General features: G+C 55.7%; 1 protein-coding gene across 2 annotated transcripts; it reads left to right on the forward strand.

The window, feature by feature from the left end:
- Positions 1-71: 71 nt before the first annotated feature.
- Positions 72-24,379, forward strand: GMEB2 (glucocorticoid modulatory element binding protein 2). 2 transcript variants are annotated; one of them, XM_027086738.1, is made up of 11 exons: positions 159-177; positions 1,068-1,128; positions 8,828-8,992; positions 9,357-9,454; positions 10,006-10,133; positions 15,812-15,915; positions 18,309-18,466; positions 20,287-20,358; positions 20,717-20,854; positions 21,170-21,292; positions 21,794-24,379. In XM_027086738.1, exons 3-11 carry the CDS (start codon positions 8,862-8,864, stop codon positions 22,450-22,452), a joined length of 1,611 nt encoding a protein of 536 aa, XP_026942539.1. In that variant the 5' UTR covers positions 159-177; positions 1,068-1,128; positions 8,828-8,861; the 3' UTR covers positions 22,453-24,379. The 2 variants fall into 2 exon arrangements, with proteins under 2 accessions (XP_026942538.1, XP_026942539.1); XM_027086737.1 differs by lacking the exon at positions 1,068-1,128 and having other exon boundaries at positions 72-177.
- Positions 24,380-25,070: the final 691 nt, after the last annotated feature.

Below are 25,070 nucleotides of genomic sequence, written 5' to 3' on the forward strand. Positions count from 1 at the left end.
CCCGTGCGTGCGCGGCCCCGCCGCCTGCGTCACTAGGAAGCGCGCGCCCGGGCCGCCGCCGCCGCCGCCGCCGCCGAATCCCCAACAAGGAGCGGAGCCCGCGGCCGCCGCCGCCGCAGCCGCTGCCGCCGCCGCCGCCCGCCCGCTGGCGCCCGCGCAGGCCCGGCCGCGGCTCAGGTAAGCGCCCGCCGCCCCCCCCGCGGCGAGGCCTCTCGCTCCGCCGCGCGCCGCCGTCCAGTCAGGGGTCCCTGCGGAGCGTCAGGACGTTACGGCGGGGGGAGGGGAGCGGGGGAGGGGCGGCGGCGCGCGGCGGGCGTCACGGGCGTCACGGGCCCGCGTCAGGCGCGTCGGCGGCGGCGCGGCCTCCATCTTGCCGGAAGGCTGCGGGCCGCGGGCTGCGGGTGCCGGGGAGGGCTTTAGGCCGGGCTGCGTGGAGAGAGCCACGTGGCTACCCCCCTTCCCGTGGGACCGCGTGAATTCTCCCCTTCCCTGGGGGCCTTGTGGATGTCCCTCTCCCTTGGGGGCCTTGTGGATACAGCCCCTCTCGTGGGGGCCTGGTGAATGCCCCCCCCTTTCCCGTGGGGGCTGCGTGCGTGCAACCCTTTGGTGAGACCCGTATCTCCTTGGTCCCCGTGGTAGGAACCAATCACTATGGGTCCATTGCCAGTAATGACCTGTCACATATTTAACTTTATAGTTCATGTAGTCGACCGACACTTCCAGTGAATCAACGTTTTCTTTCTTTGCTAACACTGCAAATACAGTTTCAGTTACATCAGTATTTTTTAACTTACAAAAATCTGTGCATAACTGAAGTATATAACTTGATGAGTTAAGTGTGCACCCGTAAAACCACAGTCTATGCTATTAACCTGTCAATCACCTCCAGAAGTTTATTCCCGCTCTCATTAGTTTGTGATAAGAACGCTTAACTAGCAAAATTTTAAGTATACAGTACGATATTGTTAACCACAGGTGCTATGCTGTACCTTAGATTTCTAGGACTTAGTCATTTCGCATAACTGAAGCTTTGTACTTTTTGATGTGTCCCATTCCCCCTCCACCAGCTCCTGGCAACCACCATTCCACTGTCTGCTTCTCCGCGTTTGACTATTATAGATTCCTCATGTAAGTGGTAGCATGTAGTATTTTGTCCTGTGTCTGGCTTATTTCCCTTAGAATGACGTTCTCTGCATTCATCCACATTGTCACAAATGGCAGAATTTCCTTTTTTTTTTTTTTTTAAGGCTAAGTTATATTTCATTGTATGTGTATACCAAATTTTTATTCAGTCATCTGTCCGTAGGCATTTAGGTTGCTTCCATATCTTGGCTATTGTAAATAACGCTGCAGTGAACATGGGGTGCAGGTGTCTCTTGGGTATCCTGATTTGTTTTCCTTCCGATGTACACCCAGAAGTGGGGTTGCTGAACATATGGTAGTTCTATTTTTAGTCTTTTGAGGAACCTGGGTACTACCGTTTTCATAGTGGCTGCACCAATTTACATTCCCACCAACAGTGTACGTCAGTCCGTTTAGGGTAAAACCAAATGGATTAACTAAATTCCAAATGTAACAAGATAAATTAAGCAGACTATTAAAAAATTGTTTCTTTGTAGGAAGTATAAAACTTTGGGAAGACATACTGGACGGGGGGCGGGGTGGGGCGGGGATTTGTACATATACATCATACACTTAAGAGCCAGGTGCGTCCTGGCTGGGTGTGACGCAGGGTGTGGTCGAGACTGGTCAGCTAGTGCATTGCGCCCCCCTCGCCCCCAGGAGGGCAGGGCCAGGAAGCCCAGATTCTCAAGGAAATGCAGGACTAGGGGGACCACCTCTAGGGATGAATTCTTGTGACATTTTTCAAGAGAAGCCGGAAATCTGATTTTTAAAATGTGAACCCTGTAAAATTTGAAAAAGCTGGCAACTAATTAAAAATTTTGAAACACAGTGAGAATCAAAGAAATTGTGCTGGGACTTCCCTGGTGGTCCAGTGGGTAAGACTCTGCGCTCTCAATGCAGGGGGCCTGGGTTCGATCCCTGGTCAGGGAACTAGATCCCGCATGAATGCTGCAACTAAGAATTTGCATGCCACAACTAAAGATCCCGCATGCTGCAATGAAGATCCGGCGTGCTGCAACTAAGACCCTGCGCAGCCAAGATAAATAAATAAATATTAAAAAAATAAAAGTTGTGTCTGTGGGCCACTGCTTTGTGACCTCTGCTATGTTTCTAGTGGTATTTTTATCAAAAAAAATATTTGTGATTATTTGGAAGACAACGGAAAGTCAGATCTGAATCCAATGTACTGACCGCACACTCACATTTTTGTCCTGTTTTTGTATATTTATGCCTAAGAATGCTACTTTAGAAATACTTCCTCCTATCTTCTTTACCTCAAGGTTAATTGGGAAAGAAGAATTTTGAAAACTTGATATTGGAGAGGCAGGAATTCCGGTTTGTGTGTTCCCACTGCTTAGCGCTCTGTGCGGTTTTGAGATGTGGGTGAGGACAGCCGCCCATAGGGTGGGTCCCTGCCTTTCTGCAGCTTTGAGCTCAAGCGTGGCTTTCTGGCCCCCTTGGAGTCCACCCGGTGAAAGCAGCGGTACCTCGGTGAGAGCCAAGCACCACGGAGCAACGTTACTTTAAGGGCGATTTTAAAGTGGTCTTTTTTTTTTGGCCAATATGCGGCTTGTGGGATCTTAGTTCCGTAACCAGGGATTGAACCCGTGCCCCCTGCATTGGAACCGTGGAGCCTTAACTGCTGGACCGCCAGGGAAGCCCCCCTACGTGTAGCTTTTTGAGGAACTGCCAGACTGATTTCCACAGCGGCTTCACCGTTTTGCTTGTCTGCTGATGGTGCACAGTGTTTCCAGTTTCCCCGCATGCTGACCACATGTACTTTCCGTTTGTTTATAATAACCATCCTGATGGGTGTGAAGTGGTATCTCCTTGTGGTTTTTGTGTGCATTTCCCTAGTGATTAGGGATGTTGGGCATCTTTTCAGTGGCGTACAGGTTCTTTGCATGTTTCCTGTGGAGAAATGTCTACCCAGAGTCCTTTGCCCATGCTTTAAGTTGTTTTGCTCTTGTCGAGCCGCATCCTGGATGTGAATCCCTTGGCAGACACGTGCTTTGCAGGCACTTTCTTCCAGTGTGTAGGTGGTCTTTTCAGTCTCCTGAGAGTGTCCTTTGATGCACAATCGTTTTTAATTTTAACGGAGTCTAATTTATGTGTTTTTTCTTTTGTTGCCTGTGCTTTTGGTGTCATATTCAAGAAATCATTGCCAGGAACCCCCTGATGGTCCAGTGGTTAGGACCCTGCGCTCTCACTGCCGAGGGCCTGGGTTCCATCCCTGGGCAGCAAACTAAAATCCCACAAGCTGTGCTGGTGCAGCCAAAAACAAAGAAACAAAGAAAGAAAAGAAAAAGAAAAAGAAATCTTTGCCAAATCCAGCGTCAGGAAGATTTTCCCTTGTGTTTTCTTCTAAGGGTTTTACAGTATTTGCTCTTATGTTTGGATCTTTGATCCGTTTTATGTTAATTTTTGTCTGTGGTGTAAGGGTCCAGCCTCATTCTTTTGCCTGCAGATGTCCAGTTGTCCCAGCTCCACATATGGATGAGACTGTCCCCATTCCCCATTGAATGGTCTTGGCACCCTTGTCAAAAATCAGTTGACCATATATGCCAGGATACAGTAGCATTTCTTTTTGGCCAATTTAATTTTTTTAAAAGATTCGCAAATGGTAAACTTTTATGGTTGTTTGGTGTACAGTTCTGTGAGTTTAACACCTGTATAGATTCATCGTGTAGCTGCCCCCATGATTGGAATACAGAACAATCCCGTCACCCCCAGAACCTCCCTTGTGCTGTCCTTTTATGCCTATCCTCCTCCCCCGGCCCCTGGCACCAATGATTGGTTCTCTTACCACTAGAGTTTCGTCTTTTCCAAAATGTCATGTAAGTGGGCTCATACAGCCTACAGGCCCACCTTGTTTTATTGGGCTTCACTTTTTGTGCTTCGCAGATACTGTATTTTTTACAAATTGAAGGTTCGTGACAACCTTGCATCGCGCAAGTCTATCAGTGCCATTTTTCCAACAACATTTGTTCACTTTGGGTCTCTGTGTCACATTTTGGTAATTCTCGGAATTTTTGAAACTCTTGCATTATTAGTATGTTTGTTACAGTGATCTGTGATCCGTGATCTTTGGTGTTACTACTAAGACTCTGAGGGCTCAGATGGTGGTTAGTATTTTTTAGCAATAAATTATTTTTTCATTAAGGTATGTATGTCATTTTTAGGCGTAATGCTATTGTACACATAATAGACTATAATATAGTGTAAATATAACTCTTATATGCACTGAGAAATGAAAAGCGTCACGTGCCTCACTTTATGGTGGCATTCGCTTTATTGTGGTGCTGATACCTCCAGGGTCTGCGTGTGTAACCCACTCAGCATGATTCTCTGGAGATCCATCCAGGTTGTTGCACATGTCAAGTAGCTTATTTATTTATTTACTTATATTGCTGAGGAGTATTCTTTTGTAAGGTTTGTTTCTCTTTTCATCTACTGAAGGTCATTTGAGTTGTTTCCAGTTTCTGACAGTTATGAATAAAGCTGTCATAGAATTGTGTGTACGGGTTTTTAAGGAAACCCAAGTCTTCGTTTCTGTGGGGGAGATACTTAGGAGTGTGGTTGCTGGGTCCTGTAATAAGAGTACACGTAGCCTTCTGAGAAACGTCCAGACCCTTTTCAGAGTGGCCGCACCAAGCAGCTGTGTGAGAGTTCCAGCTGCCGCACATCCTCACAGTCTTTGTATCGCCAGCGTTTTGTTGGCGCTTTTTGAGCCGTTCTAATAGGTGTGGTGGTATCGCTATGGTTTGGGTTTGCATTTTCCTGTGGGTTAATGACGCTGAGCATCTTTCTATGTGTTTACTGTTTTTTCTTTTACTATTTATTTATTTGGCTGCGCTGGGTCTTAGTCGCGGCACGTGGGCTCCTTTAGTTGCGGCACGCGGGATCTAGTTCACTGACCGGTGATCAAACCCAGGCCCCCTGCACTGGGAGCGCAGAGTCTTAACCACTGGGCCACCGGGGAGGTCCCTCTGTGTGCTTATTTGGACCTCCCTTTTGGCGAAGTGTCTGGTCAAACCCTCTGCCTACTTTTATTTATTTATTTAAAAAATTATTTGTGTATTTGGCTGCGCCGGGTCTTAGTTGCGTCGTGCAGGCTTAGTTGCTCTGCGGCACGTGGGATCCTAAGTTCCCTGACCAGGGCTCGAAGCCACGTCCCCTGCATTGGAAGGCGGATTCTTAACCACTGGACCACCAGGGAAGGCCCCACTTCCACCTGCTTTTAAATTGTGTTGTTGTTGTTCTTTGTATATTCTGCATGCAAGTTCTTTGTCAGACATGCGATTTGCAAGCATTTTCTTCCACCTATAGCTTGTCTTTGCATTTTCCACTATATTCTCTATTCGCTGTATTGTAATATACACACTTCATTTTGGGGCAGGTTTATGTTCACAGCACAGTTGAGCAGGAGCCCCCAGAGTTCCCAGGTACCCCCTTCCCAGCCTCCCTCAGCACGAACATCCTCACCAGAGTAGTATGTTTGTTACACTCACAAACCCCAGTTGACCCATCATCAACCAGAGTCTATAGTTTACATTGGGGTTCACTTTTGGTGTTGTACAGTGTATGTTTTAGTTTTATATTTTTTAATTAAGACTTAAGTTTTCAGAGCACTTGCAGGTTTACAACAAAATTGAGAAAGAGTTCTAGAGACTTCCCGTGTACTCCCTGCCCCCACACGTGCATGGCTTCCCCTATTAATGAAATCACTCAACAGAAGGGTATGTTTTTTTACGAAGGATGAACCTACATTGACACATCAGAACCATCCAAAGTCCATCGTCTACCTTGGGGCGCCGTCTTGGTGGTGTACATCCCGTGGGTTTTGGCAGATGCGTGATGGTGAATATCCACCATGACAGGATCACACAGAGTAGTGTCACTGCCCTAAACATCCTGTGCTTCGCCTGTTCATCCTGCTGCCCACCCCCCCAACCCTCTGGCAGCCACTGGTCTCTTCAGGCTGGCTTCTGTCACTTCACAGTGTGCATTTAAGGGTCTGCCCTGTCTTTTTTTTTTTAAATAAATAAATGTATTTATTTATGGCTGCGTTGGGTGTTTGTTGCTGCGCGTGGGCTTTCTCTAGTTATGGCGAGCGGGGGCTACTCTTGTTGCGGTGCACGGGCTTCTCACCGTGGTGGCTTCTCTTGTTGCGGAGCAGGGCTCTAGGCGTGCGGGCTTCAGTAGTCGTGGCATGTGGGCTCAGTAGTTGTGGCTTGTGGGCTCTAGAGCGCAGGCTCCACAGCTGTGGCGCACGGGCTTAGCTGCTCCATGGCATGTGGGATCTTCCCAGACCAGGGCTCGAACCCGTGTCCCCTGCATTGGCAGGCGGATTCTCAACCACTGCGCCACCAGGGAAGTCCCCGCCGTGTCTTCCTGTGGTTTCATACCTCACTTCTTTTGCCTCTGGATGGCCTTCCAGGGGTCATTACGTGGAATATCCAGCTTGCTCACCCATTCGCATTTTGAAGGACTGGATTTTTCTGTCTGCTTAGAACAGTGTTCTCCCCCTCAGAGGGATATAGAAGCAGGACCGCCACGTGGGCCCTGGCACCATCCGCTTTGAAGCTGTAGATGGTCTACGTTTGCGCACATTGAGTCCCACCAGCAGTGTTGAATGTTTGCTTTCAGCTGTCAGACATGCCTGAAGAACTGAAGGGAACGATCATTTACGTGTTTATCCAGATATTTCCCGTTTTGGTTGCCTTCCTTCATTCCTGACGTTCCAGGCTTCCCTCTGCTGTGATTTCCTTCTGTCTGAAGTACTGCATTAGGTCTGACTGTGGCCCGTTCTCTTCATTTTCCTTCATCTGGAAATGTCTTTATTGTGCCTTCACTTCTAAAGGGTCTTCTCACTGTTGTAGAATCCGGGCTGAGGCGCTTTTCTTTCAGCGTGTTAAGAATGTCCCTGCATCGGGCTCTGTGCTTCTGAGGGGAGAGCCCCACAGGCCTTCAAATTCTTGTTCTTACGTGGAAATACACACCTTCTTATCTGCTGCTTTGGGGATGTTTTAACATTGTCCTTAGTTTTCGGCAGTTTGATTATGTTCTGGGCGTAGATTTCTTTGAGTTTATCCTGTGTGAGGTTTGTTGAGCTTCTTGAATGTATAAGTTTATAGTTTTCACTACATTTGGGAAGTGTTCAGCTATTATTTTTTCAGAGTTTTTTTAGCACCACGCTTTTTTCTTCTTTCCTTCTGGGCCTCTGGTGATACAGATGGCCACCTTTTTATATTGTTCTGCATTCCCTGAAGCTCTGTTCATTTTGTTTTTCCATCTTCTTTCTGTTGTTCAGATTAGATCATGTGTACTGATCTATCTTTATTTTCATTGCTGTATCTCTTTCCTCGCTCATCTCCATTCTGATATTGAGCCCACCAGGTGGATTTTTTAATTTCTGTTATTATAGTTTTTAATTTTCCGATTTCCGCTTGGCTGTGGCTTCGGTTCCTGAGGCAGCCCATTCGAGGATGGCTGGCTCCACGTGTGGAGCAGGAGCGCCCGCAGCTCTGAGGTCACTGTGGGTTCCGGTGGTCGCCTTGGATTGGGCTTCTCTTGTATAATTTTTCCCTTGAGAATCGGTCAGACTTTGCTGGTTCTTTGTGGGTTAGATAATTCTGGATCATATTCTGGATACTTTGAATATTGTTTTGTGAGGTTCTGGCTCTTGTTTAAACCCCGTGGAGGATGGAGCGTTTTGTTGTAGCAGGAAATGGAGCTGGGTTGCGGCTTCTGAGCCCCCTCTGTGGGCGGGCATGGTCCTGAATCAGTTCAGCCTTCCAGCCTGTGCAGTGTTCTCTGGATCTGTCCCATAGGTGCCACCCAAGGCCAGTCTGAGACCTGGTGGGGGTCGATCCTGGAGGTCAGTCCGCGAAATCTTTGGTTTGCCATTTAGGGTCAGGTCCACACACGGACAGGTGAGGAGTGACCCAGTCCTTCGCACACAGCTGGGGGCAAGCCCTTTCCGCCTCCCTCCTCTCCGCAGTCTCCTGCATTCTCTCTGACCCCCAGAACCCCCTTCCTCGTGCTTTGGCTAAAAGCCAGGTCTCTTACGTGTCCTCTGTGCTGCGATGCCTCAGTACCTGGTCTGCCCTGAGCCAAGCGCAGAGGATGGAGAGCAGGAGAGCGGTGGGGTGCCTCTGGGTCCCCGGAGTTTTCGGTGCCTGCCTGGCCGTGACTGTCATGGAGTCTAGAGGGCCTGGGGCTTGCTGGAGGGCAGAGCCAGCAAAGACAATAATGCCTGGGAGGGTCTCGCAGACCAGAGACAGGATTCATCTTCGAGGGCTTTCTTTTGTTTATTTTTGGGTCGTGCTGCAGCATGCGGGCTCTTAGTTCCCCACCAGGGATCGAACCTATGCCTTCTGCAGTAGCAGCACAGAGTCTTAACCACTGGACCGCCAGGGAAATCTCTCCGCGGGCTTTCTGTGCACAGCCCTGAGTTCAGGGCGTGGGACCCACCTCCAGAGGCGTATGCCCACATTCTGGTTCCTTCCCATCCCCCGCAGGTGACCACTGGGCTTTCAGGCCTGTCATGGCTCCGAGGTTCTTCCAGGGCTTCCTTTCTCAGTGCTCACTCCATCCTCGCCAGAGCCCGAGGCCCTGGAAGAGCCCTTCTCTTGCATTGCTTCTGTCAGAAGGTAGCGAGGTCCCCGTGCAGACCCTGTGCCCCCCTGTTGCCCTGCAGGCCCGGTGCCCTGGCACCTCCTGTCCGCTGAGCCATGGCCACCCCCGACGTGAGCGTCCACATGGAGGAGGTGGTGGTGGTAACGACGCCCGACACGGCGGCGGATGGCAGCGGCATGGAGGAGGTGAAGACCGTGCTGGTCACCACCAACCTGGCCCCGCACGGGTGAGGATGGGCACCCGGCCTGGGGGCAGGGGGCGCCAGGGGACGCAGAGCCGCCACCCGGCCAGGAGCGAGTAACGCTTCCCCGACTCTTCTCCCGACACCAAGGTCATGGCTTCATGCCCCTAAGCGCACGGTAACTTCTCCTCTGACAAGAACACAGTAGGGCCAGTTAGGAACTGGGTTTTCCAAGGGAACCTGAGGAGCAACGCCTGTGGGGTCAGCAGCGCGGTGAGCGCATGGCCCTGAGCCTGCCGTGCCGTGACCTCGGGCTGGACTGGCAAGTCGGGCAGAAATGGCAGCAGAGCGCGAGGCTGGCTGTTGTTGGGGGTGTTAATGTCTCCTCTCTCCTCCCCTCTGTTCCCAGGAGTGACCTGACGGAGGGTAACATGGAGACGGAAAACGCCGCGGCAGCTGCTGCAGCCGCGTTCACAGCGTCCTCGCAGCTCAAGGAGGCCGTGTTAGGTAGGGAGCCTGCCTTCTCGTGGCAGTGCCCGTAGGCAGCTCTGGAGGTGGCCTTTCCGAGGGGGGGTCCTCCCATCAGTAGGGGACAAGTCAGAGGTTCCCGAGGCTCTTCTGTGGGCTCTTCCTCAGAGGTGGCGCCACAGAGGCCCTGGCTGCAGAGTCTCCGGTGTGGCCTTGGCCTTTGGCTGGAGGGGAGAGCTTGGTTTTGTGGTCCTACTTAGTGTAGCTGTCAGTGAGTGGCGGTGAAGATGATTTATCACCTTTGGTCTTTTCCTGTTGCCTAACGCTGAAGGCCTCAGAGCTCTTCCAAGTGTTGAGAATAGGTTTTCTCTGGAAGTGTGCCAGGCAAAGTTTGTTTCCTTCAGTGGCTCTTTACCTTGGGCTGATGAGAAATGTCCCGCCCACCTTGGTCCTGTCTCAGTCCCTCCTGGATTTTAGTTTCTGGTTTCTAGGTTGGTAGTTAATGTTGTGCTTTTGCAGAAAGTGCTTTGGAGAAGTTGTAACTGATTTTCTATGTTGCCCCTTTCCCTGTCGACACACCTGGTGAGAAGTGAAGATGGCTGAAGAGGAGGAGAGCCTGGAGGCCGAGATCGTGTACCCCATCACCTGCGGGGACAGCAGAGCCAACCTGATCTGGAGGAAGTTTGTGTGCCCCGGCATCAATGTGAAGTGTGTTCAGGTGAGGGTTCTGATGCAACCAGAGCACAGGCCTGCGTGCCGGGCTGCAGGGAGGGGCCCCCAGTCCCGCAGCTGTGAAGCAAACAAAAGAAGACCCCTACGGCAGCGGGTGTGACCTGTAGGGGGCAGTTCAGAAGGCAGAAATCCCGTGCTTGGGAGAGCAGAGGAGAAGGAAGGAGCCTTCAGGGACAGACAGGATTGTCGCTGGGGCACACGGAGAGCCTCAGGGCAGAGATTCTCTGTTCCTGGAGCAAAGTTGTGGAGAGAGGCTGGGAAGGCAGCTCTGCTGAAGTTGGGATCGACAGTGACTCTGCTGGGCAGGTTGAACGAGAGGGATGCTTTGCAAAGACTCATTAGCAGTCATGAGTAAGATGGAGGGGAGAGGTCTGCTCTTTCTGCAACATGGTAGTTTAGGTACCCAGACTCACCTTGTGCTGAAAAGAGCCAAAAATGCCACTTAAGGTATTTTCGTAATGTATCTTCTAGATGCCTCCTTAAGCTGGCAAAAGAGGAGGAAATAGTCATGCCCAGGGCCTGAATAGAGGTGTATTATAGAGGGAGGCCAAGCACCTACCCCGGCTTTTGTCTGAGAGCCTTTGCCTGACGCTGATTTTCTCAGCCTCGTGGAGCTGGAGATGAGAAGGTGAAGCCCAGGGCTCCCAACTTGGGTGTGTTGTTGGGGGCAGAGATTGTCCCTGTGATGCTGCTACCCCTCAGTGTTGGGGGTTAGAGAGTATGCTAATCACATACTCCCCGTCCCCTCTATCCCCCAGGGCATGGAAAACTCCTGTCTCATGTCTTAGCACCGGGTGGAAGAGAGAACCCTCTTGAGGATTCACATGTGGCCTGTATAGTGTGAACACCTTTAGCTAAGAGTTTAGCCGTAGGTTGTTCCTGGCTGGCAGCTCCCCCAGGGATCTGACAAAAGCAAGTGAAAAATCCTTTTTGGTAGAACTCATCTTTATCTCAGGTTTCAAGTAATTCTGACAGACAAAGTTCCAAGAAAAGGAGCAGCTCACAGTAAAGCAAAACAAAACATTGAGCACACAGGAAATAAAGCCCCTGAATGAGTGCACTCAGAAACCACAGAGAGAAGAACCAGACCCACAGATGCTGCAGCTTGGAATTTGGAGACACAGAATATAAAATAATTATGTTTAATTTACTTCAAGAAATAAAAGAGGGCTTCCCTGGTGGTGCAGTGGTTGAGAGTCCGCCTGCCAATGCAGGGGACACGGGTTCGAGCCCTGGTCCGGGAAGATCCCACATGCCGCGGAGCAACTAAGCCTGTGTGCTACAACTACTGAGCCTGCGCTCTAGAGCCCGTGAGCCACAACTGCTGAGCCTGCATGTCACAACTACTGAAGCCCGCACGCCTAGAGCCCGTGCTCCGCAACAAGAGAAGCCACCACACTGAGAAGCCCGTGTACCGCAACGAAAAGTAGCCCCTGTTCGCTGCAACTAGAGAAAGCCCATGCACAGCAATGAAGACCCAACGCAGCCACACACACACACACACAAAAATTAATTAAAAACAACAACAGCAAGAAGCTAGAGGGACTTCCCTGGTGGCACAGTGGATAAGACTCCAAATGCAGGGGGCCCGGGTTTGATCCCTGGTCAGGGAACTAGATCCTACATGCATGCTGCAACTAAGAGTTCGCATGCCACAACTAAGGAGCCCGTGAGCTGCAACTAAGGAGCCCACCTCCTGCAACTAAGACCCAGTGCAACCAAATAACTAACTAACTAACTATTTTTAAAAAAAAAACAAACAAACTAGAAGTGAAAAACAATTAAAATTGAACACGTAAGTGGCTGGATTTTACAGCACATTAGACACAGTTGAAGAGATAGTGAAATGGAAGATAGAAGTGAAGAAGTTATCCAGACAGTGATCCCCCAAAATGTCATGAGGGAAAATGGAAGCACAAGAACGTCTAATGCATCTATCTGAATTCTGAGAGGAGAGAGCGTCTGAGAACTTTCAGAACCAAGGAAAGATAGCAGCCCACAGTTCAAGAGACTTAACAGATCCTAAACTGAATGAGTAAGAAGAAACCAGCCACATTGCAAAATCCATATAGGTGCCAGCTCAGAGGACCTTCCACTGGCTCCTGGGACACTTTAGCCTCAAAATAATGAATGATAGTTAGGGATTATGATTCAAGTAAAAACAAGAATCTATGGGCCCATATTTATTGCAGTGTATTTCATGTTATTTATTTACATTGACACAAGGGAGAGGTTAAACTCCTACACCAACTAACAAATGTAGAAGGGGTGCTGGAGCCAGAGTGCCACAGGGGGTGCTGAAACTAGTCAGGGGAAGCTGGATGAGGGACAGTTGGTCTCCAGGTACCCCCATCATTGAGGTACTGCTTACAGAGGCAAAGCAGGAACGGCAGGGGGAAGCCTGCAGATCACTCGCTAAATGTGATGACGTTTGGGCATCAGTATCGGGACCAGCCTCCATCCCGGCCTCCTGATCGAATGGGCAGGGGTTCTGTGGCATTCCTGACAAAACCCCACAACCCGACTCTACTCGGGAAAACGTCAGACAGACAAAAACTGAGGGGCACAATTTTTGTCTACAAAAACACTGACCTGCATGCTTCACAGATGTCGAGGTCAGGAAGACACCATCGGGCCGAGGAGCTGCTCTGAGTCAGAGGCAAGACGCAGTGGTCAGTGCAGCGCAAAGTCAGGCCATGTCCTGCATCAGAGAAAAGTCGCCACAAAGGCCATTATTGGGACAGTTTGTGAAATTGGAATATTGCCTGTGCATCAGATAATAATACATTAATGGTAGTTTCCTGATGTTGAGAGCTGTGTGTGGTTATGTAGGAACCTTGTTCTCAGGAAATAGGTGTGAAGGACTCAGGGCGGCTACCCCACGAGCGTTTAGAGATGGGCCCTGTGTGGAGAGCGAGCCTGGGGAAGGGGCCGCTGCGGCTCTGTACTGTACCTGCAGTTATTTTGTAAGGTTGAAATCACAGCAGAATTAAAAGTTAGAAGCAAAAGAGGTGTAATAATGAGAGCAGTGGAGCAAGACCCCCTGGCAGCTGAGCTCTAAAGACTCCCGGGGAGCCGGGGGGCCGGCGCAGGGCGGGTCTCCTCAGGGAGCCGGGGGACCGGCGCAGGGCGGGTCTCCTCGTGCCAGGAGAGGAAGGCTGCACGCAGTGGAGTCGCCTTCAGAAATCAGGGAAACAGAAACGTTTTCAGGCAAAAGTGTGTTTGCCACCAGCAAGTCGTAACTAAAGGTATTCTAAGAAATGATTTCAGGCAGAGGGAAAGTGGCTCCAGAGAGGAGCTTTTAGGTGGCCAGAGGCGTGGAGAGTGGAGGAGCTGGGTGAGTCTAAGGTGATGGGCTCTGCAGTGCTGGTGTACGTCCTAGGGGGCTCCGCATGCTCTGTGGTGGGACGGTTGGAGGGCTGTGAGTGGGATCAGCTGGCCCACCCTGACAGTGGGGCACACCTGCCCAGCCAGCAGAGGAGAGCCTGGTCCCCCAGAGGGAGGTGGGATGGGGGGCGCACAAGATGCAAGGGAGAGACAGGCCGGCAGGTGGTGCTGCAGTGTCCGGGTGCGGGCAGGGCCAGAGGCGATGGCCAGAGAGGGTGTCACGTGGTGGGGGCAGAGGCCGGGCCCAGTGTGGACTTCCTGGGCTCGGGCAGTGGCCAGCGAGGTCCTCCGACTCTGACTCTGCCTGTCTGCCCAGGCTCAGGCCTGGCTCCCGACCAGCTGACTGAGGGGATGAGTGGCTTCCTGACTCAGAGAGAAAGAGTGCAGGGCTCAGGCAATTAGGACAGCTGCTTCCGTCAAGAGGGGCTTCCCAGGCTGGTGGCGTTTGCCGCGACCAAGTGCACTGGAGATACAGGCAGACCTCGGAGACGCTGCAGGTTCAGTTCCAGACCGCCTCAGTAAAGCCCATGTCTCAGTAAGAAGAGTCACACACACTGTTTGGTTTCTTCACACATATAAAAATTATGTTTACACTAGACTGTACTCTGTTAATGGTGTCATAGCAGTATGTCTAAAAACGATGTACATACCTTAATTTAAAAGTACTTTATTGCTAAAAAATGCTAGCCTTCATCTGAGCTTTCGGAGCGGCAGTAGTAACATCAAAGGTCACTGCTCACACATCACCATAACAACTATAGTAATAACGAAAAAGCTTGAAATATTGCGAGAATTACCAGAAAGTGTCACACAGACCTGAAGTGAGCAACTGCTCTTGAAAAACGGCGCCGATAGCCTTGCTCGAAACAGGGTTGTCACGAACCTCCAATTTGTAGAATATGACTATCTGTGGAGCGCTACAGAGCAAGTGTGGCTGAGTGGAGGTGCTTTTGCTCCAGCGGCAGGGTAACCTGGGCCCAACCTGACACAGACTGCAGGGCGCCCGAGAGGCAGCCGCCCGGGAAGGGGACGCCTGGGACGGCCGGCACCCTGGCTGGGGCCCAGCTGTGCATCCAGGCCACAGTTGGAGCTTTCGTTTCTGCCTCTGCTGAGACCAGTGACTTATCCATCCCCAGCCTGCTTGTTTTCTTTCTTTTCTTTCTTTTTTTTTTTTAATAAAGCTGTGCGCGGGCTTTCTCTAGTTGCAGAGAGCGGGGGCTACTCTTCATCGAGGTGTGTGGGCTTCTCACTGCGGCGGCTTTTCTTGTTGCTGAGCACAGGCTCTAGAGGCATGGGCTTCAGTAGTTGTGGTATGTGGGCTCAGTAGTTGTGGCACGTGAGCTCAGTAGTTGTGGCTCGCAGGCTCTAGAGCGCAGGCTCAGTAGTTGTTGTGCACTGACTTAGTTGCTCCATGGCACGTGGGATCTTCCCGGACCAGGGCTCGAACCCGCATCCCCTGCACTGGCAGGCGGATCCTTAACCTCTGTGCCACCAGGGAAGTCCTTTGTTTTCTAAGTAAATGCAGTTTTATGTTTGTTCTTTGGTTCCAGTAATTTCTTGTTTAATAAGACTGAATAGGATACTTTACCTTCTCAGGCCACTGTTGGGGGAAACTAGCAGACCTGTGAGGAGTGGGGGCAGGTCCCTGACTTTGAAGTGGACATATGCTCCTGGGCCGTGAAGGGTGCCGTTAGGGGTGGGCCAGACCGGCTGAAGGGACATTCACAGCTGACCCTGTGCACTGTGTCTCCTGTTACTTGGTGTGATATATGTGTACATTATTTGTGGAATAAGTTATGCGTAAGGAGGTTTGCCAGTTGCTGTCTGAAGGGAGGGAGAGAGCGCTGTGCCTTTCTGAGTGGTGTGGGGTCCTTGGGTCCCCGGCGTTGGGTGTGTGGCTGGGGGGAGGCGCCAAGCACTTAGCTCCCTCCCCGCTGGGGGTCAGTGTCTGACTACCCGCTGGGGGTCAGTGTCTGACTACACGCTGGGGGTCAGTGTCTGACTACCCGCTGGGGGTCAGTGTCTGACTACCCGCTGGGGCAGGAGGAGGCCAGCTCCCCACTCCAGCCCCTGTGCACAGGGGTCAGACTCGTCTCACATGGTGGTTCTTTCCTGAATCCTGAATGTCAGGTTGAGAGCTGGCCCACGGCTCCACCACATCTGCCCTGCCGTCCACCCCCTTTCCCAGGCCAGCTCTGGGGGGGCGGTGGTGTCAGGCAGGAGAGAAGGGCGGTGGGGAGGCTCTGTCCTGATTTTGCTCTGCTCTTCCCTCCACAGTACGATGAGCATGTCATCAGCCCCAAGGAGTTTGTGCACCTGGCTGGCAAGTCCACCCTGAAGGACTGGAAGCGAGCCATCCGCATGAACGGCATCATGCTCAGGTCGGTGGGGCGTGGGGGCGGGGGACCGGCTGGAGGGACTGGGCAGGGGTGGGCCGGTGACCCTATGTCGGGGAGCACTGTGGCCACTGCTTTTTCCTTGGGTTTTGCGTTTTGATGATGAGGGGCATTTTCTACGTGAGGATTGTGGACAGCGTCCCGGGGCTGGGCCGCCCACAGCCCTGCCAGCGCGTGACCCTGTCAGACTTGCAGGGCTTTCTGTCTTGCTTTTTTTTAAATTTATTTATTGTTTTTGGCTGCATTGGGTCTTTGTTGCTGCATGCGGGCTTACTCTTCGTTGCGGTGTGCGTGCTTCTCACTGCGGTGGCGTCTCTTGTTGTGGAGCACGGGCTCTAGGAGTGGTGCGGGCTTCAGTAGTTGTGGAGCGTGGGCTCAGTAGTTGTGGCTTGCGGGCTCAATAGCTGTGGCTCGTGGGCTCTAGAGCGCAGGCTCAGTAGTTGTGGCGCACGGGCCTAGTTGCTCCGCGGCATGTGGGATCTTCCCGGACCAGGGCTCGAACCCGTGTCCCCCGCACCGGCGGGCGGGTTCCCAACCACTGCGCCCCAGGGAGGCCCTTTCTGTCTTGGTTTGATCACCACCAGTCCGTTACCGAGGCACCTGTGACTGTGTCACCAGGAAGACACTGGCCGTGAAGCTGTCTGCACGTCAGGACAGTGGCCAGGGCAGCCTTCTTCCTTCTGAGGCAGCACCTACCCCCGTGTGTCTCCCACCATCACCCCAGACTCGGGTCCCTGTTGAGAGCCTGCGCTTCTTTAAGCTGCTGTGTGTTGGTCTGTCCAGTTGTCCAGACATCGTCCTTTCTGGATGACCAGTCTGCCAGCAAGGGTCCTGTCCGGACTGTCTTTGTTCACTGGCAGCATTGGTCTCCTCCAAGCTGCACTGTTCCTGTGACCTTGTGACAGTCGTGGCGTTGACGCTTTCAGGGTGTCTTGGCCTAGAGCCCCAACTTTCCTGTTTTTAGAGTCAGTCCTGCTGGCCTGTGCCCCATCGGCTTCCCTTGTTGGTGGCGGGGTCTTGGTGTGGCGTCCACTCACCTTTCTCCCTGTACACTGCGTCTTCCCTTTGAAATTAAGTAGGAATTGGTGGGAAGCTTCAGGCTGGCTCTTCGCTACTTCACACCGACATCAGGTCCTAGAATGTCGAGGGTCTGGAGTGTCCTGCTCAGGCTCTCCCGTGGGGCCCTCTGCGGTGCCCGTTCCACCAGCCGCCCTGGTGGGTGTGGCCTGTCACGGGTGGCCTTCGGAGCTCCTCCCTTCCACCTGTGAAACGGGAAGGGTGATGCCGCTTCCAAGAAGGCTGAGGACAGACTAGGCTTTTGCATTTATACCCCCAGGAGCGTTAATGCCTGATTTCCGTGTTCTAACATTTTCTGCTTTGGTGGTAACGGCTCGCCCCTCCGAATTGGGCCCTGCTGCGTGCCTGTCCAGAGACAGCCATGGTTTTTCATGGTGTCCAGAGGGGCGGGATCTGGTTGCTTTGCTGCTGAAGGGGCCCCTCTCCTTCCTGTGTTTATTCCCGGGGGAAGCGGCTTCTTGCTGTCCTTGGGCATGTCTGCTGCCCTGGGTGCCTGCAGCCCGTGGGAGCCCTGTCACTCTCCCTGGGGAGCCCCTTCCTTCCCCCGGAGCAGCTTTGCACCCTCCCATCAACCCAGCTCTTTCCTCTCTCAGCCCCACCTGCCGCCGGGCGTGAGTATCTTGGTGGTGCGGCTGTGACTGTTTCATTGGAAGAGCACCGCCGGGAGGTGCCGTCTGCTGCACTCCCTGGAGCCAGCGCGTTCACGCTGCCCCAAGGCCGAGGTGGGCGGCAGCCCCAGAGCCGTCCGATCCTTTTGCGGGTCGAGGCAGGCCAGTTGAGATGCACCGAACTGAAGCCCAGGAGCTCTGGGAGAGGCCAGAGAGGAGGGCCTGGGGGGCGTCCCGGCAGGCAGGGTACCTGTGGCGCCTTCCTGGTAAAACTGAGGCTGGGAGGTGACACGGCGAGAACCCGGAGGCGCTGGCGCTGTTGCTGCTTCTGGAGGCTCTCGATTTTGGGCCGCGCGCCAGGCGGGTGTGCCGCCGTCAGCACCTCGTTTGGCCCTGAGTCGTCCCCCCCACCCCGGGGCTGGCGGACAGCAGAGCATCTCGGAGAGGCCCAGCCCCTCAGTGCTGACCGGCGTCTCTGGACAGCCACCTCCCTCGGAGCACCAGCCACTGTGGTCGCCCTTCCTGTGGACAGAGCCACACGCAGGCGTCCCCACGCCACCTGAGAGAGCTGTGCTGGGGTGTTGGAGAGGCCTGCCCGGGAGCCCCGGTGGAGCCTGCCTCCGCAGACACACCACTCTGGGCCCACCCCGGGGCAGGCCTTCCGTGGCTGACACCCCGCCCTCCTCTGCGCAGGAAGATCATGGACTCCGGGGAGCTGGACTTCTACCAGCATGACAGGGTCTGCTCCAACACCTGCCGCAGCACCAAGATCGACCTCTCGGGGGCCCGTGCATCCCTGGGCAGCCCCACGCCTGCCGAGTACATCCCGCTCACGCCTGCCACGGCCGACGGTACGTGCTGGGCCACCTCTGCTGCCGGCCACAAGCGGGGCCTCCCTGTCCACTCAGCTGTCCCTTCCAGGCCCCAGGGGTCCGCAGCCACCTCCCTCCTCACCGAGGAAGTCTAGCTGAATTGCTGTTTCATCCACAGGGAAGACTGAAGTACTTCCTCTTTCTAAGCCATTTTTATTATAAAATACAATGATTCACGTGTAGCGAAAAGTATGAAGAATAACAGAGCAAACGTGCAGTGCCCACCCCCGGCTTCGGCCAGTGCAGGGAGCGCCCCACGCGCCTGGTCTGCCCTCTGTCCTTGCCCTGGGGCCGCTCCCCATGGCGCTTGGTTCCGGCTCGTGCACTTCCCGCAACTTGAGATTTGTTGATGTGTTTATGATGTTCTGCGTTGGCATCTGTTGCTCTAACTGGTAGAAGGACTAAACATTTCCTGGACTTCTTTCCAGATTTTTGAATACAGAGATTCTTTTTAAAACAAGTTAGCATGAAATCCGGTCCCAAGTTCCCTGTTCATGTTGCCCATTGATAACTTGGTGGCGCTACCTTTCCTGTGATGGGAATTGCATTGTCCCTAAGTTGTTGCTCCACAGGTCAGTCTGGGCCTGCTGCCGCGTGGCCAGGGACTGTCCTTATGGCTGACCAGACGGTGGTTGGTCGAGGGGCCTTGTCCTGTACTTAGGAGGATGGAGAGGGAGGCTTGGGGGCAAAGTGAGGTCCTGGGGTTCACCCCAAATGAGTCCCTGCCCCTACCTGCACGGGCTGGCAGCTGGCCCAGTGTGGGAGTCCCTCCCAGGAGCTCGAGGAACACGCAGGCTGCCGGCAGTCAGGGCTGGCCCTGGGACTGCACTACACAGTGTGGGAGGGGCTGGGTCACGGCAAGGCCCCCGCCCCCGCCCCCAGGAGACACAGGGAGACAGCACTCCTGGTGGGCCAGTGGCTTCCGTGGGAACAGGGCCTCCTCCGGGTCATTGGGTCCAGACTCTCTGCTCTGCCTTGTAAAAGGCGGCCGCAGTGACAGATCTCCAGGAAGGCTCTGGGCGCTGACGCTCCAGTCAGAGCGCCGTGTCCGGTAAAGGCCACATGGGGTTTGGGATTTAGCTCTTAGAAGCCTGTTGTCCCTGGCGGCTTGGATGGTGTGTCGCTTTGCTTAAACTCACCTCCATGGTGGTCTCTTCAGCCGGAGTCCTCAGAACACCTGCGTTGCCTCTCTGCACCAGCCCAGACTAGGAAGGAGCTATTTCAGGCATCTCGCATCCCCAGCCGACGTCTGTCAGATGTGAGCGAGGCTGGCGTGAGGTCAGGGGGCGCACCCAGAGGCTAGGCTTCCAGGCTTGTTGCTCAGCCCCAATGGCCAGATCCAGACCGTGTCCAGGACTCCGCAGACACTGGAGTCAGAGGTGGCCCAGCTGGGGTGGCTTGCGTCTCTAAGTCCCGCTTCTGATTTACAAAGACGGAAACATGGTGGCTGCTGAGACGGATGCTTAGTGTCAGTGAGACAGAGACCCCAAGAGCAGGCCAGGCAGAAAGGCTGGCCTGTGGCCCCTGGCCAGCAGGCTGTAGAAGCTTGTGGCCGTGACAAGGACAGCAGAATGTTGAGGACACGTGGACAGGTTCGAGGAGGCATGTTCCAGCTCCTTCTTTTTACATGTTTAACAGTGAATTTAGAACGCAGGGCACGTGCATGCTCTGTTGTGCTCGTGCACCTCAGTCAATTTTGTGAAAATGCGGGTGGCTGCGGCGAGTCAGAGCTGGGGTGGGTGGTGGGTGGGACGCTGGCCTGTCGCAGGCGAAGCTCACCGGGCTCATCTTGGTTGCAGTGAACGGTGCTCCTGCCACTATCACCATCGAGACTTGTGAGGACCCTGGGGACTGGACCACAGCCGTCGGAGGTGCGGGCTGGGCCTCTCACGGTGGGGGTGGGGCCTTCCTGGGCTTCTCACGGCAGGGGCGGAGCCTTCCTGAGCGGCTCACGGCGGGGGCGGGGCCTTCCCGTGGCTTTTCACCGACGGGGTGCGTTGGGGCGGGGCTCCGATCTGCGGCTGGTTTCGCCTTTGCGGACCGCCGGGCGTCCTCTTGCAGGAAGTGCAGGGCCCACCCACTGGACTTGGCGCGTATGGTTGTGGGGGGCACTACTGCCCCTCAGAGCCGTGTTCTCCTGGCAGTTCTTTGCTCCTCCGTGTGGTTGGAACCGGCGGTGGGGCTGCCTGTGCAGGACTCCCCATCTCTGAGCCGCTCCTTCTCTCACAGATGACACGTTTGCCTTCTGGCGAGGGCTGAAGGACGCAGGCCTGCTGGACGAGGTCATACAGGAGTTCCACCAGGAGCTGGTGGAGACCATGAAGGGTCTGCAGCAGCGGGTCCAGGACCCTCCCCTGCAGCTCCGAGGTGAGCGGTCTTGCCCTGCCCTGGTCTGTGGGCCCGGAGGCCTCTTCTGCTCGTGGTGGTGGTGGTGGTGGGCGGCTTCAGGACGCCCGTGGGTGCAGCCTGCTCCTTCTGGCTCCGAGCTGAGCCCAGCAGCGTTGGCGGGGGTGGGCAGTTAGCCTGTTCCCACCAGGTCCCTCCTTGCCACGGGGACGAAGCTGAGCCCGGGAATCAGGAACCTGCTGGGCCCAGCCCCTCATCTCACCGGGGGGCGTGGCGTGCCCCAGACCCTGCTGTGGGCCGGTGCGTTCTCACTGTGTGCTCGCCCTGCCCTTGTAGACGCCGTCCTCCTCAACAACATCGTGCAGAACTTCGGCATGCTGGACCTCGTGAAGAAGGTGCTGGCCAGCCACAAGTGCCAGATGGACCGCTCGCGGGAGCAGTACGCCCGCGACCTGGCAGGTACGCTGGCCTTGCGCCGTGAGCTGCCCAGCTGCGCGGGGGCGGTGACCCCGAGATGACCCCAGCCAGGCTTCCGGTGAATTCCCCCTCGGCCCCGCGGTTTGCCTGTGAGGCGCACCTTCCTGGGGGGGTGCCTGCGGCCACGCGTGAGACAGGCTGCTTACGCTGTGCCCTCCTTATCTTAGTACGTCACCAGTACAGGGAACAGGGGAGGCCTGTCCCCACGTCGGGCGGAACCCAGTACAGAGAACAGGGGAGGCCTGTCCCCACGTCGGGCGGAGCAAGGTAGCTGCTCAGGATGACTCTTTTGCTTCCTCAGAGCGGTGGGTCCCCATCAGAGCAGGCCCCACACAGAGTGTCACTGCAAGGGCCGTGGGGGACAGGACAGAGCATCACCGTGAGGACGTGAGGGTCAGGCCCCAAGTCAGCGCAGGCCCCGGCCAGGGCAGGCTGTGGGTGCCCGCTGTGCCCCGCGGTCACGCCCTGTCGCTGTCGCCGCAGCCCTGGAGCAGCAGTGTGACGAGCACCGCCGTCGGGCCAAGGAGCTCAAGCACAAGTCGCAGCACCTCAGCAACGTGCTCATGACGCTGACGCCTGTCTCCCTGCCCCCCCCCGTGAAGCGGCCCCGGCTCGCAAGGGCCACGTCCGGGCCGGCCGCCATCGCCTCGCAGGTGCTCGCCCAGTCCGCCCAGATCGCCCTGACCCCCGGTGTGCCCGTCTCCCAGCTCACCAGCGTGCCGCTGGGCAAAGTGGTGTCCACCCTGCCCTCCCCCATGCTGGGCAAGGCCATGCCCCAGGCTGCTCCGGCAAGCTCCCCCGCTTCACCGCTGCTTGGGGGCTACACGGTGCTGGCCTCCTCGGGCACTACCTTCCCCAGCACGGTGGAGATCCACCCGGACACGTCCAGCCTCACGGTCCTGAGCACAGCCGCCATGCAGGACGGCAGCACTGTGGTCAAGGTGGTGAGCCCGCTGCAGCTGCTCACCCTGCCCGGCCTGGGCCCCACCCTGCAGAACGTGGCCCAGGTGTCGCCCGGGGGCAGCACCATCGTGACGGTGCCCACAGGGGCTGTTGAGAGCGCCGTGGCCGCCCCGGGACCCGAGGAGCACACGGCCACCATCGAGGTGGCCGCCATGGCGGAGGGCCATGAGCACAAGTAGCCGTTGGCGGAGGGCGAGGCCCCTCGTGAGCACAGGGCTGGCCGCCTCTCCTCAGGCCGTGGCTGGCCGGGAGCACAGCGCTGGCGCCTGGCGGGCCACGCGGGGCTGCTGAACCAAAGAGAGGAAACGCCAAAACAGACGGAGAGGAGAGGGACGTGGCAGCAGCCTGAGACGGGTCCCCGGGTTCTGAGCCTCCTCCCCTGTTTTCTGGGAAATATATTTTTCCATCTGTTGCTTATTAATACTGTTTACATGTGGGGCCTTGGTCAGGAGCCAGGCCGGGGAGGCCAAGGGGGCCCAGGTGCAGCTGGCAGCAGAAGCAGGGCGGGGGGTGGGGCCTGGCCCACCGGCTGGGCCGGGCCGGGCCGTTACTGACACGTGTCTTGGGAACTGTCCCAAGTGTGGAAACCCATGGATCCTATGGATTTGGTCTCTTCCCACAGTTTTCTGTAGGTTTAGCGTGGCCAGCGCCCTGTTCTCCCACCTCTGGAACAGGCATCAGTGGTGCTGCAGGGCACCCAGGGGTCGGGGTGCAGACCCCGGGGCACCTGCCTGGCCAGAGGGGCCGAGGGGCCTGAGCAGCACAGGCCGGGGGGGGGGGCACCCCGCCCCCACTCCTGCCTGGCAGGTGCTCAGGGGCTCAGGGGCCATTGCACACGCTCTGGGGGTATTTTTAAGTGAACTCCTTAGTAGGCTTCTAGGAAGAGTCAGGTTTATAGTGTTTTCAACCTAAATGATGCTGAGTGCCTAGGCTTCCCGATCTGTTCTGGGTTCCAGAGTGTTTTGTACACAGGGACTGTCGGGAAGGCCCCAGGGGAGCAAGATGGTGGGCGTCCCCCGCGGCTTTGGCCTGAGGAGGGCGCGTGGAAAGAACAAGCAGCGGCTCTGGAGGGTTCACTCCCAGCTGGGACGCGCCTCAGGTCAGGGCTCGTGATCCCCTGTGTTCAGCGTGCTGGTGGGGCCCCCTCCTGGAGGCGGGCCAGTGCTGGGTGAGGTGGGGGCACCCAGATGCTCGCGGGAAGGATGTCCGTGGGCCAGTCGGCCCTCTGCCCTTCTGGTTGTGGACTCAGGAGGAAGACCAGGGAGGGGCCTTCCTGCAGGCCTTGAGCCACTGCAGCAGAGGGTCCCCACGGGCACCCTGGGCCTCCTGTCTGTCACCTGTGGAGACCCAGAGAGAAGCCACCGCCCGCCTCGCACTTTGAAGGGAACTGGGCTCCGTCCATCCATCCATCCGTCCTTCCGTCTGTCAGGCGGCCCGGACCCCCCCTCAGCACCCTCGCCCCGCGTCAAGCACCGAGGCTGTTTTGTTTCTGTCAGGTCCGGTTGGCCGTTGTCTCGGGCCTGCTGATTTCAGCGCGGTGTCACTTCCCTGTTTGCTACACGCTCCTCTTCCAGGCGCGTCTCATACACGTGTGGTGGGAGCCCGCGGGCTAGGCGCCCAGCCCGTCCCGAGTCTGGCTCAGACCGTATCAGAACGCGTCGCGAGTGGAGCCGGGCGTCTTGTGCTTGGAGCCTCTCCGGTCAGACCTGCCACCTCTCGGAAGCCGCCCCGCCCGCAGGCCACGTGGCACCGGGAGGAAAGTTGGTTTCAGAGCCACACGGACGGAAGCCACCGACAGCTGCTCCTGTGGACACCGGCGCCTGGCGGGCCCTGAACCCGGGGTGTGGGGAGGGGCCCACTGTCCTCCAGGAAACCTCAGCCCACTGTGGGGTCGGGCCATCTCGCTGTCGCCACCCGCCACTTCCCCCTTCCACCCACTGGGTGCGTGCAGGCTGTCCCGGCTCGGGCGTCTGGGAAGGTAGAACCGGATCTGTGGGGCTCGGAGGCAGCCTGGGGAAGGGAGGCATCTGAGTTCTACTTTGTATGTTGTTTTGCAAGTATCTGCTTGGTACTTTGATTTAAAATAAAAACGTTTTTCATAACGTGTGTGTGTCTGGTGATGAAAGGCTGTGAGTGGGTGGGTGACATGGGGACGTGCCCCCTGGGGGCGGTGCCTGCCCGCTCCCCAGCCTGCTCTGGAGAGGGTGGTCCGGGGGCCCACGGCCCTTCTGCTGCCCTGAGGTCGAGCAGCTGGCCTTGGATCTCCCCCGTGTGCAGTGGACTTGCCTGGAGTCACCGTGACCAGCAGACCGTGGCCAGTGGGCTGTGCTCTGCGTTCTCACACGTGAGGGTGGTCGGGCTTAACTGCTCACGGGCAGCGGTGAGGCCTCTGGGTCCTGGAATCAAACGTGGGCTGCCGCACTGATGGGCCACGGCCTGATGACCCCTCCACGTGGTAGAGGTTGAGCCGCTTGTCCGGAGCAGTGTAGGGCCGGTGTGGGAACGGGGCTCCCTGGACGTCCGGGTCGGAGGCTCCTGCCAGTGCCCAGGGCTGGGGTCTTCCTGCCCATCGTCCCCAGCACCCATTCTCTGCCCCAGGGTCATCGCCCTCAAGCCCCGACAGAGAATGGGCAGGGGGCTCGCCTCGGGGCGGTGCCGACGCTGGGGAGGCCTGTGGGGGGAGGGAGGCCGGTGTTGTTCGCTGGAGGGGGCTGGCAGGGGGCATCCTTCATGACCGGTTTGGGGGACACGTTGGCTCTCTCTGGTTGGTCCTGATCAGAAGCTGCAGTTGCTGACT

Source organism: Aethalodelphis obliquidens, unplaced genomic scaffold (assembly GCF_003676395.1).
Source record: "Aethalodelphis obliquidens isolate GAN/ISIS:26980383/991018 unplaced genomic scaffold, ASM367639v1 scaffold57, whole genome shotgun sequence".
NCBI lineage: Eukaryota > Metazoa > Chordata > Mammalia > Artiodactyla > Delphinidae > Aethalodelphis > Aethalodelphis obliquidens.